At 41.6% G+C, this 13,952-nt stretch overlaps 1 protein-coding gene across 1 annotated transcript in view; it reads right to left on the reverse strand.

Annotated features, from left to right (window-relative positions):
- Window positions 1-10,397, reverse strand: part of SLAIN1 (SLAIN motif family member 1) — an 86,406-nt gene extending 76,009 nt beyond the window's left edge. Inside the window, exons 1-2 of the mRNA XM_050949216.1 lie at window positions 9,904-10,397; window positions 5,957-6,096 (exon numbers count right to left, since the gene is read on the reverse strand). Coding sequence (XP_050805173.1) covers window positions 5,957-6,096; window positions 9,904-10,397 — 634 coding nt within the window. The remainder of the gene's footprint in view (window positions 1-5,956; window positions 6,097-9,903) is intronic.
- Between the last annotated feature and the right edge of the window lie 3,555 nt (window positions 10,398-13,952).

Below are 13,952 nucleotides of genomic sequence, written 5' to 3' on the forward strand. Positions count from 1 at the left end.
GTGCATTGGTCCCTGAAGTCTACAAGACTCCTAGTGAGAGACTTTATGTCAGTTTGACTCACTGGCCAGAGCTCACGTTGTGAAACAGGAGTGCTGGAGTCCAGAGGCTGAGTCTCCGAGGCACTGAGGCTGTCTGGCCTACCCTTAAGGAAGAGTGAGACCCCCTTGGAGGGGTTCCTCCAAGCGTAAAGATCTTGGGGTTAATCAACAAACCAGTGAAGGAGAAAGTTTGTTTTTATTAAAAAAGTGTTATTCCTAAGAGCACTTCTGTGGTGAATTGCTGTGCACAGCTACAAAGTGTTCTCAACCCCAGCTTCCAGTGCACATCTCTAAATGCCTATATTCATAATACTGTCCCTTATAAGGGAGCATCTCCAAAATATAATCTTCCACGAACATATCACTATACCAAAGAACTGTTAAAAGCTGGGGCATGACACAGATCCTGTGGGCTCTGCTGTCTGGAAGGCTGAGTTTCAAGCCCTGCATAAAAACTAACTGGACTCCTGTAGAGTGACTCCTTGCTGTGGCTCTAAGTTCCTCAATGTATCTACTTGGCTCTTCAGTGGCATGCTACTGCAGTATAGCTACATGCCAAATCTTCAGGTGGTGTAAATCAGCATAAGGAATAGGAAACTTGCCCATCACATCTCTCGCCTCAGAGGATTTGGTACTAAATAGCAGTTTCCCAAAACTCCAATCATTACTAACAGAATGTAAAACAGACTCCATTACACTATTAAGGCTAATATGTTGTCCTAGTGACTTGACAGAATCAAAAAGGTGAAGAGCAGTGTTAAAAATGGGGGTACGAATGTAGAAGTAGATAACAAATAGCTGGAGACCAGACAAAAAGAAACCATCGGGCAAGCAAAGAATCAAAAAGAGAAAGTTTGCTTGTGAAAATATGACACTCACCCTACGTTTTACAAGTTTCTCTGAATGTCTCTTCTTTGCTCATCTGTCCTTTCCACTCACTGCAGCAAAAGGACAGTCATGCAGTGCTTCCCCAGCACCATGCAATTCACTAGAATTGTTCAATCCTAATCTGTTTTGTGCTATTGCTCTTTCTGTACATTGCACTGTGTGTGTTGTATACCACTGTCTAGGTTAGAAAGGATTCTGCAGGATTCTCCCAATTGGGAAACAAACACACAAAATAGAAAAAGCAAAGTGAATGGAAGAATACAGGATTCTTCTAATTCTGCGCCACGTGTAAACTTCCACTAGAAATCTGGCCCCAAACTCTAACAGTATTCAGTTGGAAGTCTTCCATTGCTAAGCATATCTCAGACAAACAGAGCATAAACATTTGATGACGAGTGAGGCTCAGCAGTCTTATCTAAATAGCTTGAATACAGGGCTGCCCAGAAGGGGGTGGGGGGGGCCAAGTGGGGCAATTTGCCCCAGGCCCCGGGCTCTGCAGGGGCCCCACAAGCCCTGGCTCAGCGGCGGTCCAGGTCTTTGGTGGCACTTCTGTGGCGGGGGGCTCTTCAGTACTGCAGAAGATGTGGACCGATTGAAGGGCCCCCTGCTGCCGAAATGCCGCCGAAGACCCGGACCGCCGCCGGGTGAGTACAAGCGCCGCAGCTCCCCTACTTTGCCCCAGGCCCCCTGAATCCTCTGGGCGGCCCTGCTTGAAAATGATCTTTGATCTACTGCCAATTCTAAAGTTTAGGCCCCCAAAAGATTGATCTTTTTAGCCAACAAACTGCATAATCAGGGAAGATATGAAACATCAGCAAATACTCTAGAATACGTCCTATGTCATGATGGCACTACTGGCCTTAGTGTCTTCAGAACCATACATCTCCCTCAGTCTTATACGCTACAGAATTCGGGTATTTGTTTTTTAGTCGTACTTTGGCTTCAACACTGCAGTGGCAAATCTCACCAGGAAAGGTACTGTTCGACCCACTCCACCCACGTGGTACAATTTTCTGACTGACAAATCAACATGTGGAACAAGTTAACTTAAGACATGGTGAAATTTATGAAGTGTAAAAAGGTAGCAAGGCCTGAAAGCACAAAAGGAGTTCGGTGCCTAAGTCTCTGTTTTAGGCACCTAAGTCTCCGTTTTGGGACCACTGTGATGTACAAAGCTCCCACTGATCCCTGGAGCTGTCTAAACTCACTCAGAGCCTAAATCTCTGCAGTAAAAGTTCCCTAGCTGCCTAACTTTCGCCTCTGGGCATGCAAACTGCTGTCTCACTCTAGGCACCCAACCGCCTACCCTCCCAGAAGCCCCAGAGCAATTCACAAACCAAACCAGACATATAGACATTCTTCCATCTAAATTACATTTAGGGCCCAATCCGCTAGTCGTGCTCAGAGGGTATCAAACAGATTAGGCCCCGAAGGTGAGTTCACACAAAATAGCTGGAGTGGGGAAGAGGACTTTCCTCTTACCCTAACCACTGTGCTATAAGTTATTCATGTGGAATACAGGTTCAAGTCCCCCTCAGGGGAAGAATGGATTTCAACAGGGACCTGCCACATCTCCAGAGAGTGCTCTAAACACTGGGTTATAGGCTATTCTGATATGCTGCTACCTCAATCTCCCCTGTTGAAGCTGATGCATTCTGGATGAACAGTGAGAGAGTCACTGATAAAGGGAAAATGGATCTGGTCTTCCACCTCCCAGGTGAGCACTCTAACCACCAGATTAGAGAGTCAGTTAGTGAGTCAGTCTCTCTCTCTCTCTCTCTCTCACCCAAATGACTTCTTAAGAGTCTTCTTCCTCTCCCCTAGCTCTTGCTAACAGCATAGATGCTTACCTAGGCATCCTTTGCAGGCAGGAGAGTTTAGCATGCATCCCTCTCATTGGGATCTCCCACTGGCTAGTGTAGGCAGCTCCCTTCCTAGCATATTGTGATTCACAAAAGCCAATCTCATCATTCATTGTATGGGAGCCTAGACACCTAACTCAGGCTTTGTGAATTAGTGATTTTCTAGGTGCCTAAAAGTTAGGCATTAGGACACTCAGCATCACCAGTCCTAACTCCTTTTGTGCATTCAGGCCCAAGTGCCTCTAAAACATCATGAGCACAATTCCCCCCACCTCCCTACACAATATAAAGTTATAAGGAGGAGCTGCAACCATTACACCCAGAATAGAAGAGAGACTACTACCAAGCCTGAGTGATGTGCAAACTCAGAAAGAGAAGCCAGGAGCTGCAGTTGGATCTTGTGCACTGTATTCACCAAGGTACACCAGTCTGAGTGGTTTTTGATTCAGTGGAACTACTCATGCACTTAAAATTGGGCACGTCCTTAAGTAACTTACTGTACTGGGGCCTGTATGAAGAGCAGAAGGAACAACTGAGCCAAGGCAAAAAATAAGTTTTTGCTGCTTTTCATTCCTGTTACCACTATAATGCTAAGATAGCTATGAGTGGCTACACTGGATTCTTTTCTAGCTCATGGATCAACAACAAAATTAAGTAAATTCCAACAGCAAACTTTATCTCAGAGTACAGATTTGTACATTGTTACTGCACACTGAATACACAATATTCATCAGCTGCATCAGGGTTACTGGTGGTGACGTGCAAGCTAGAAAGAGAACAACTAATTTTTCTGATACCACGGTGAATTTGAAGGGCTGGTAGCTGAGGGGGGAAAGACTTTTTACCTTTAAACTGAGTAAACCGTATATGTTATCACTTGAAATAAACTATTATGGAAATCCATAATGCCATTTTCACAGTCACTTTTTAAGGGAGAATCAAATTGTAATATATAAATAAAAAGGATCATCAATAGCCAGGGATACAAAACGAGGAATAAAATGAGAAAAGATATTACAGAATGTTAGTTTTACTTTAGAAAACAGATTTACTACATTGTTCCAATTGTCTCATCCTGCTCCAAAACAGGGAAAGACTCCTATAAAACCTAATTCTACCTTGTTACAATTAGAAATGAATGTTAAGATTTAATACCTGACATTTGTTGATTAAAACTATTATTTATAGGGGAATGGCCCAATTTAAAAAATTCATATCTTGAGCAAAGGTAGTTAATTAGTAACAACAAAACAATTTATTATAAAACCACTGCAATAAAAATATTTGAGACAATTCTCTCCTTGAACACACAGCTCTCAAAATGAGGTTTACACATGGTCTTTGAAGAGAATATAAATCCTCAAATTATTTTTAAAATAATAGAACTTCATGGGGCAATAACCATAATTAGAATATGTAGTAAAAATTACTCCGTCACAGGTAGCCTTGAATAAAATATTACATTACACATTAACATTTGCTATGATCTCTCAGATGTTGAAAAACGTACAAACTAAAATCAGAGCGATAGCAATTCACGTATATTTAAAATATACAGGAAAATGTGAAAGCAAATTGCTTTCCTAGTAAATGTAAACAATGCCTTGGAGGAAAAAAAAAAAAATTACCCATCTCTGACAGGTTTTAAACACACAATTTAGTGAATGATTTTTTTATGATTTTGCAGTCTTACCTTTGAGTGCCACCTCTGCTGCACATTATTATTTAAAATTGAGACTGGCAGCAGAAGACAGTTTGTATTGCATCTGTATTGTTTTTTTTTAAATGTAAAACTACTACTAACTAAAATCTGCTCTGTGATGCTTTTTTCCAAAACTGGAGTCTAAATTGGATTCCTTTCCAGCTCGTGCATCATCAATAGATCTGTTAAGTCAACTGTTGGACAGGGTACTTCCTGAACTAATCCATTAGAACACTACCCTCTCGTATTTCAAATACTTCCCCAAGACTTATTACTGTTTTGGTACACAGATGTGTGCACGCACACATTCAGTCAGCAACTAAGTATGGCTAGGCTGAAGGATAGCCAGGAATATTCAATATTTAATTTTAAAAAACATATATATTTTCAAACAAATTGGAAAACACCAAGTTGTAAATATGGGTCTCTATCCTGTTCCCACTGAAGTGAATAATAAAACTCCATGGACTTCAGTGGTACAGGATCAGACTCACAGGCTCCAGTTCAGCGAAGCACACAAGTATATGCTTAATCTTAAGCATGTGCTTAAGTGCTTTACAGGTGCATAGCCATAGCTAGTTTATATAACTATTTGGCTCTATTAACATTAACCTTGTCTTACTTCTCTCCTCCCTGCTTCCCCCACCCCCCAATTGTTTTCTGAACTCCCATGTCAAGTCTTGCGTGAAACTGGATCATCAACTCTTTGGAGCAGGAACTACACAACTATACAACATCTAACACACTGAAATCCTAACTAAGGTCTGGGGGGTGATACAACAAATGAATAAAATAATTAAATAATGCAGCTGATTTCTATTTAGAACTGCAGTATACCCAGGGAGCTAGACTCATCACTGGTAGACATAACTTCATACAAAGTTAACTGGAATTGAGCAACCTTATGCCAGCAATGAACATGACCCCCCAATATTCGAGAAATAGAAAGTCCTACACAGTATTATCCATGATCTAGATTTCTTGTTGCATTTCCTATAAATAATAAAGCCCTGAACCTACAATGAGATGTGTGCAATGTATGAGGCTCTGTGCTAGTACAGAGGTGCTTCGTGCACATCTCATTGCAGGATTGATATCAAGTTAGGGCCCAAGATTTCTCCCATTAAAGTCTATGGGCCCTTATTTAGATTAAATGGGGACATCTGAAAATTAATAAAAGGAGTTAAAAATTAGGGTTTGGAGAGCGGAGGAAAAAGAAGAGAAGGAAAAGGAAATTGCTTAAAAATGTACACAAAGCAAAAACTAAAAATATAGCCGCCACTCATGTAACAAAGGGAGTTGTATATACTTAGATTACAAAACTATGCATCTACCATTTGCTAAACACAGAAAGCTGCTGAAACCAATCAGCATATAAAACTCCAAACTTGCATGCCAAGCACAAATGCTAACTCATTAGTTATGAAATTCAAAGAAATATAACAAGTAAAGATCATAGGATTACCTTGTTCCAGTCTAAAGCACAGGGAACGTTTTGCAGCTTCTATCTCAGGAGTTGGATGATCCAGAATATGTCTACACCATTGCAGAGGACTCAATGATTTCTCTTGCGATGTGAGGGTCTTAGTAGGCGAGACATACAACCTCAATTAAAATATGCAGAAATATTAGCAGGTACACAGTACATGAGCTTTATATTTTTGTATACTTGATTGACTGTGTATTAAGAATTTATGTTTATAACACTAAAGTGATGTAATAGTACAGTTTTCATAAACGGTACACATACCCCAGAGATAGATTTTATAATATTTTCTGTGAATATTTAATACTCACTGTAGATTAAATCATTGCAGTGCTTAACTTTGTATTTAAGAACTTCATCATAACATCTTTTATATTCTTTCCTTCAGTGATTTACCCAATCATATCAGAATTGACATAATATTACAGTTTTCATAGGCAGTATCTCTCCCACATGATACAAAGACTTTATATATTATATTGTACATTACATACAGATTTGGGAAATTAAAAAAGTTTGCTGGATGATAATGATTTTTACACTCCTGGTTCCAGCCAGATGAACCAATGTGCAGAAAAAGAAGTGTAGGGAAGCTGTTCTGTTTTTCTCTGGGCTTGGAATACAATAGGCAGCTAACCACAGAGACAAGAATATTTGAGTATTTGTTCATCTCCTGTGCCTCTGGGGTAGAGTTTATGTTTCTACTGGTGTTTAAACCACTTCACGGTAGGGGGCTTGATGGTTTTCATAGCTAAATTCTCTAAGCTGGTATCCAGTGTTATTGGAGTCCTCGCAGATTCTGACATGCATGTAGACATAGGTTCACCTGGGAAAGCACACATCTTCCTGGATGAACTATCATTAGCTGCTGATGACAGCTCTCAGCTTCCTCACTGGACATCATACCCTGTTTGTTTCTAAAGCACAGTGTGGTTATACAAACTCTTAAATAGGATATCAGAAGTAGGGCAAAAAGGCACACCGGCCAGGAAGTGGAATGTGAATAGCAAATACAAAAAGGCTAAAGTCAAGACAAAGGGACCAAGTCTCAGATGATTACTAATTAGAGACAGAGCCCTTCACATTTAGGTTATTGGTGCAAAACCTGCTCAGCTCAGTAGTGAGCTATTGCTATGTAATGCCTGCTTAGTAGCCTACTGTTTGGGAGATAAATTGCGATCCAGCTCCTAATGGACAAGTGTCCTCATCACAACTGATACCCTTGTTTGCAAACCCAGCAGAGTTCCAGGCCTGAATTTGTCTGACAATAGGGCTGACCTCCTCTCACTTAATACAGTGGTTGGCTACACAATTAATCCTCAGAATTAAAAACGATGATGAGCCGCATATGTACTGAAAATAACACCTCAGCTCCATTGTTAACTTTCAGCAGTATTTTGAAAGTAAAATATGTGACTGATGAGTTCTAAATAATTTGATGTTTATGCAAAAAAAGATGACAACCAAGGAATAAAGTTTTTACATTTTTTTCTTTTTGAACTACAATTTTTTAGAATAATATTACAATAGCAGTTAGGGCCCAATATTAAAAAGTCAACAATTAGGATTGCATTGGCTTTTGGCTTTCTAGATTTGACACATTATTTAAAAAAAATCATCAAAAGACTAACAATAACCCCACAGCAGCTAACTGACAAACTACCACTGACCAGCAATGCAGGTCATTAGAGATTCATCCCTGAAGGAAATATGTAATGCACCTTAGTTTTATTAATTTTAAACAGGTAATTGTCTTTCAGATGAACACCAAGGGCCAAATTCTGCACCTCAATACATACATTCAGTCCCCAGTGATACCATATATAGGTGGAATTTGCCCCCAAATAACAAAATTCTTCCTAAAGAGCAAACCAAACCTGATAAATAATCACAATTGACATTTGTACTGCAAGACTTGCAATAATACCAAACCAATACAGCCTTAAAATGTAAGCATGTACAAAACGTTATTAAATGCAACTGACCAAGCAAAGTGGTCACCCCAAATCAACTAAATGAGACCAGAGAAACAACACCCTACCACATTATCGGTCATGAGCAATGAAGGAAGTTTGAAATTATAAAACTGATTCATCCCAGTCATGTTCCCCAAACAGTCCAGCACAATCTAATCATCCGCAGAATCAACTGGTATTGATAAGTCAAGTATGATAATTGACAATTGTTGGTGATTCCCAAGAGATGAGCTTTAAAAATTAGGCCTGTTATCTAAAAATCTTTATAGAGATCATCACATTTTGATGAGTATTAAGACCCAACTTAAACTATCACAATAACCATGTTTAAACATGGTTCTGGCTCAACTGCATTATATCATGATATGCCCTTATCTGCATAGATCTAAAAACTATATTAGAACATGTTAAGGAAACATCACCTGGACAGACACCCAGGCTAATATATGGCTCTTTGGCATAATTATAACATTCTTTTTCTCACTGACATGTTTTAATACAGTTGAGCTACAACTACGTTTAAATGTCATTTTCTGTAATATTTATTAGCGCTCGAGGATTACTACACAAGCTGCTGAGATTTACAAGACACTAGACAATTTTGAGTATGTTTGGTCTGACAAAGTTGGTGAGGTAATATCTTTTTCCAGACCAACTTATGTTGGGGTGAGAGAGACAAAGAAAGCATCTTTGGAGCTTACACTGGGCTCTTTTTTGATATTATCTCAGCCACACACTCTCTCTAATATACTGAGACCAACAGAGCTACCACAACACTGCATCTCTCTGTCATTTTCTCTTCCTGGGCATAAACAAACAGCCACAAATATCCCCCTACTTGGATTTCATTTTCTGCTTCTTCCAATTTATTGAAACATATTTCATACATTATTCTGGAACCATGTATGTATTTGAACAATATAACTGCACAACAATGCCCAAAAGTCCAAAGCCCTCTTATATGGCTGGGGACTGAAATTCAACTTATGAGAGGGTAGCATTTTAAGGGGAGTATAGCCAGTACAAGGAGAACTGAAAGCATTCCTTATTTTTTTTAAAGAAGGTTATAATCTCTTTCTTAGTCCTTCCTAAAATAATAGTAAATCCATTTTAAAGGAAGCAACAAAAGCGTTAGTATCAAGACTAAAAACCAATATACTTACCAGTCAGTCTTCAGTAACATCTTTTCATTATTTTTTACCCAGTTTGGTTTTAACCTAAACCAGATTTTTCAACTTAAATCTTCCTTCCTGACATCTACCACTTCATAATTGCCACATTTATGACAGTGTTAATTTAACATCCTGAACGAATGGTTGGTGAGGTCACCAAATCTCAGAAGCTCAGTCAAGTGTGAGAGGTGAGCAAGGACGATAAATGTGCTTAGTAGGAACAATAAAATTCAGTGCAAAATATTGGTCCCTGGTTTTTGGATCATTACTGAGTAGGTTACAGTAGCAGAGACGGCCTGTAGTCCTGCTCCTCCCAAGGGATATAGATAGGCTTGAAATTAGGCATGCAGAGGAGATGGAGCATAAAGGGGCGATTAGGAGATAAACTAAGGCTTGAGAAGCAGGAGACAGAGGTCTCAGAAACGGCCCCTTTTCACTGAGAGAGTTAATCACACCAACCAGATGACACGTTTAAAAAAAGCAGATTTAAGATTCAGCAAAACAAGATCAAGTGGATTTTAGGGTTAATGCTAATCAGTAATTTGAAAGCACCAGCTGTGTAAGAATTAGAGAAGACTGGGGGCGGGGGGGGCACTTAGCTAGGCTGCGTTATTACAGCCGGGCTCTCCATGCTTAACGGGGACGGGATCCCGTTGCTGTCCAGTCCCTCCCAAGGCCCCTGGTGCTCCCGGGGAAGGGGATTTGCCCTGGGGCACGGGGGCGGCCAGCCCCGGGATTGGGGCGCTCAGACAATATCGGGGGATGGGGGGGCCTGTACCATGTGTCCTCGTCCTGGCTGCAGTCACCGTCCTCCAGGTCCAGCACCTCCACCTCGTCCAGCACCGTGGCTGCCCCCGCCGCGGGGATGCTCCCAGCCTCCTGCCCGCCTCCTGCTGCCGCGGCCAGGCCAGCCAGGGCGGGCTTGAAATAGACGAAGGGCTCCGGCGGGCCCAGGCTAGCGGTGCACAGGAGAGTGGGCGCCGGGCTCGGCATGCACAGGGCCCCGGGGCTGCCGCTCGGGGCCCGCCCGGCCGCTGCGGGGGAGCCGATGGCGGGGGCTGGCGGCGGGAGTAACAGCAGGTGCGGGCTGGCCGGGGTCGGGGGGGCGGCGGCCGCCGCGCGGCTCCGCAGCTGCTCGTTCTGCTTCTCCAGCTTCCGCACCAGCTCCTGCAGCTTCTTCACCTCCAGCTCGGCGCTCACCACCGAGCCCGCCCCGGGCCCGGCCGCCTGCACCTCCGCCATCGCCGGCGGCTGCAGCCAGGCAGCCTCCATCCGCCCCGCCCCGCCGGCACCTGCTCGCTGCCGGGCTCCCTCGGCGGCTCGCCTCCTTCCCTGGTCCTGCTACTGGCGGCGGCTTTGGCTTCGCCCCTTGCAGCTCGCAGCAGCCGCCTCAGCTGCTCTTGCGCCTCCTGTCAGCAGCGACAACACAGCCCGGGGGCTCCCCTCCCACTCTGGCAGCGGAGAGGCACCCGCACAGTGGGAACAAAGAGCGGCCCGGCTCCCGAGCCATTAGCCGCGGGGGCATAAAAAGCGAGCGCCTGAGGAGGAGCGGGGCTAGAGAGAGGCAGGGGAGCGGGAGCCACGCCCGGCAGCATCCTCGCCCCCCCCCCCCCGCACCCACCTAGGCTTCGGTGTGGTTGCAGCCAGTGCCAAGGGGGCGGCTCCTATATCCCTACCCCCCCCCCTCCCTACGCGCACACACCAGACACTGACATCAGCTGTTGAATCATGGGCACAAAACAATATCGTGAGGAGAAGGGGAGATCGGCCTCTGACCCAGCGTCTGCCCCGATCTACACTCTGTGCCCCGCCACGCCCTTGCATCTAGCCCCTGGAACTTCCACCCCCAATGGACCTGCTAGGGAGGACACCGCTTTTTTATTAATTATTATTATTATTATTATTATTTTAACACGCTGAGCCTGCAGCCTTCACTCTCGGGCCAAACTACGTGGTCGTTTAAAATAGAATTAAACGGTTAATCCTCGCGGCCCTAGGGAAGTATTAAAACCCAAGTCTTTAAAATGAATAGCCTGCCTACCCAGCTGTGATAGGTACTGCCCGAGTCTGATTCTGAACTGGGTGGCTCCTCTGCTGGTATTTCCTTTTTTATAAAACTATATAATTAGTGTCTGATAGCGCGGGTGTTATAATTATGCAGATTTAAGTTGGTAGGAATGAAAAAATCACTTATAGAATCCCTTATTTTGAAATAAATGCTTTAACCAGTTGTTTATTTGTCACACTATAGCCAGTGAGTGGGAGAATATATGTATTTGTGTGCCTGTGGTGAGTTAGGGTCTTTGAGCTGGTAACAAGGAATGTGCAAGTATGTGGTCGAGAAAAAATAGTAGCCATATATGAAACTGCAAAGAGATTTAATCGAGTCTGAGTGAAATACTAAATAATCAAACTATTTATACGTTTCAGAATCACTGATTTTAACTTTCCTCCCCTCCCCACGAGATAGATTTCCTTTCTTTGCTCAAAACATTTCGATTAGCTTGTACTACTTTTTGAGTCTTGGTTTAATAATAGGATGAGTAATGATAATTTTCATAGAGCGGAATTTGTTCAGTGTTTAAACCATACTATTGTTGCTTTACTCATTTCCGACTGGCAGTTTGACTGAAAGCTTACATCCGTTCCACATGGGAGTATACTTGAATGCTAGTCCTCAGAAAATGTAGTGTGTATGTTTGCATGTTATCCTTCCAAGATGGAAGAAAAGCGATCGTATAGAGAGTCTAATAACAGAAATTTAAAGAGCACACAGATACGAACTAATTCCAATTTATTCACTCTTAACAGTGAAGATAATTGGCTATGCACCAGTACTGTTAAGCAACAGTTAAATGAATAATACTTTGCACTTAAATGGCACTTGACCTACTCAAATCACCGAACAAACGAATAAATCAGCATAACTTCCCTCATAGATAAATTAGGACGACTATCCCCATTTTATAGAATGAGAAAGCAACCGTAGTGATGTTACATGCCCAAGGCCACTTAAAGAGTCAATTATAGAGGCAAATATGTCCAAACCATGCTGTATGTATACCAGTTTACACCAGAAATATTACTATATGAACAGCTAGACGTTTCCTAAGGTATGAACATGGAGTACAAACCCAAGATTTGCTGAAGGCAGCATACATCCAAGTGCTAACACATTATTACAAAGAATTAAGGGGCAGCTACTCATTCATCCAGCACCTCTTTTTTAGACAGATTAGCACTGATGGGCAATCACAATGATATTTTTATTTTAATCCGCATGTTAACAGTGCCAACTCCCTACCTGAGATTTGATCTGAAGAGAGGATTGACCTTAATTTCCCTGTCCAGAACCCAAGCAGACATTGGACTCATTCAGTCCAGCACCATTTTGTCTTGTCTATTTAGAGTCTTTGGAGCCAGACTCTTAATTTATGCCTGTACAGCGCCTAGCACAATTGGCCCCAGATTTTGCTCTGGGCTCCTAGGCACTATTGTGATGCAAATAACAACAACAGTAACTGTAATTGGAAGGAAGAGAAGATATAACAGGTTCTGAACGTTTTTGACTTCCAGATACTGTAAGTTTTATCATTGTAGGATGAATATAATGCCCAGTATAGGGGACAGTACCAAGATATGCCTTAGAACAAGCAACTGAAAAGGGTTTTTTTTTTTCCCTGTACTCTCTACCCCTTACGTAAAGGACATTTAAAAATATCAATAAAATAAAAAAATACTGAGGCCCCAATTCTGCCATCTTTATTCACAGTGAATAATACATTCCAGTTTTCTCAGCTACTGATAGGTACAATCATTATTGCAGTTAGGTGAAGAAAAATAAGTTCCTATATATCTGCCTATGCATAGATGCAAGCTCCAGGCAAATTGCTGATCTCTCATTATACTGCAATAGATTTTATAGTTGATTTTCTCATTTATCTTCAAGTAATCTACCCAGCAGTTGCCATCTAATTTTAAAAGGCAAATTGTATATTGTTTCTATTTTTTCTGAAATCTCTCATATGACGGTCTTTCTTTCTCATCCACTTTATACTGTCATGAAATTTGTTCCTCACTTTTAGATACTTTTGAACTGGTCTGACAGTTAACAAATTTCATCATCTTAAAGCTTGAGGTTGGAGAGGTAGGGAGATTAAACCAATGCTTCAAAGACTGTATTGTTTTAATAAAATCTCAGCAGCATTTTAGGGTCCAAATCATAAAATCAACATCACTGAAAACACAATCCTATCTGGAAAATCAGGTGTTAATATTACTAAAGTCAAATGACTTGAAGAATGTCAAAGTAATTTACTGAATTACTAAGAAATCATCAACACATTTTCATAAATTTGCTAAAAGTGTTAACTAGCCATTTTTAGTATGAGAACCAAAGTGAGCACCTCTTTGTTTATAATACTTGCTATTATTCTTTGTTCTACACTAACTCAAAAAGTAACATTAAAATTGTTCAGTTACACGTGCACTTCTATGAGAAGCAGAAATGGAAATATATTCAAGGACAAAGGAATGCATCAGTTGCCATTAGATATTTAACCACTAACAAAAGCAGTAAGCATTAACATTCAGAAATATGCATGTATTAACCCAGTAGAATTTTAAAATTATCACAAGACTACCAGAAGTGTATGTGAGTCAATGGCAAACACTAAACATCAGTGTTAACATCAGCAGTACACACACAGGAAGGAGTAAAAACAATGAGGAGTCCTTGTGGCACCTTAGAGACTAACACATTTATGTGGGTATAAGCTTTCATGGGCTAAAACCCACTTCATCAGATGCATGGAGTGGAACATACAG

The sequence above is a fragment of the Gopherus flavomarginatus genome, chromosome 1 (genome assembly GCF_025201925.1).
Source record: "Gopherus flavomarginatus isolate rGopFla2 chromosome 1, rGopFla2.mat.asm, whole genome shotgun sequence".
NCBI lineage: Eukaryota > Metazoa > Chordata > Testudines > Testudinidae > Gopherus > Gopherus flavomarginatus.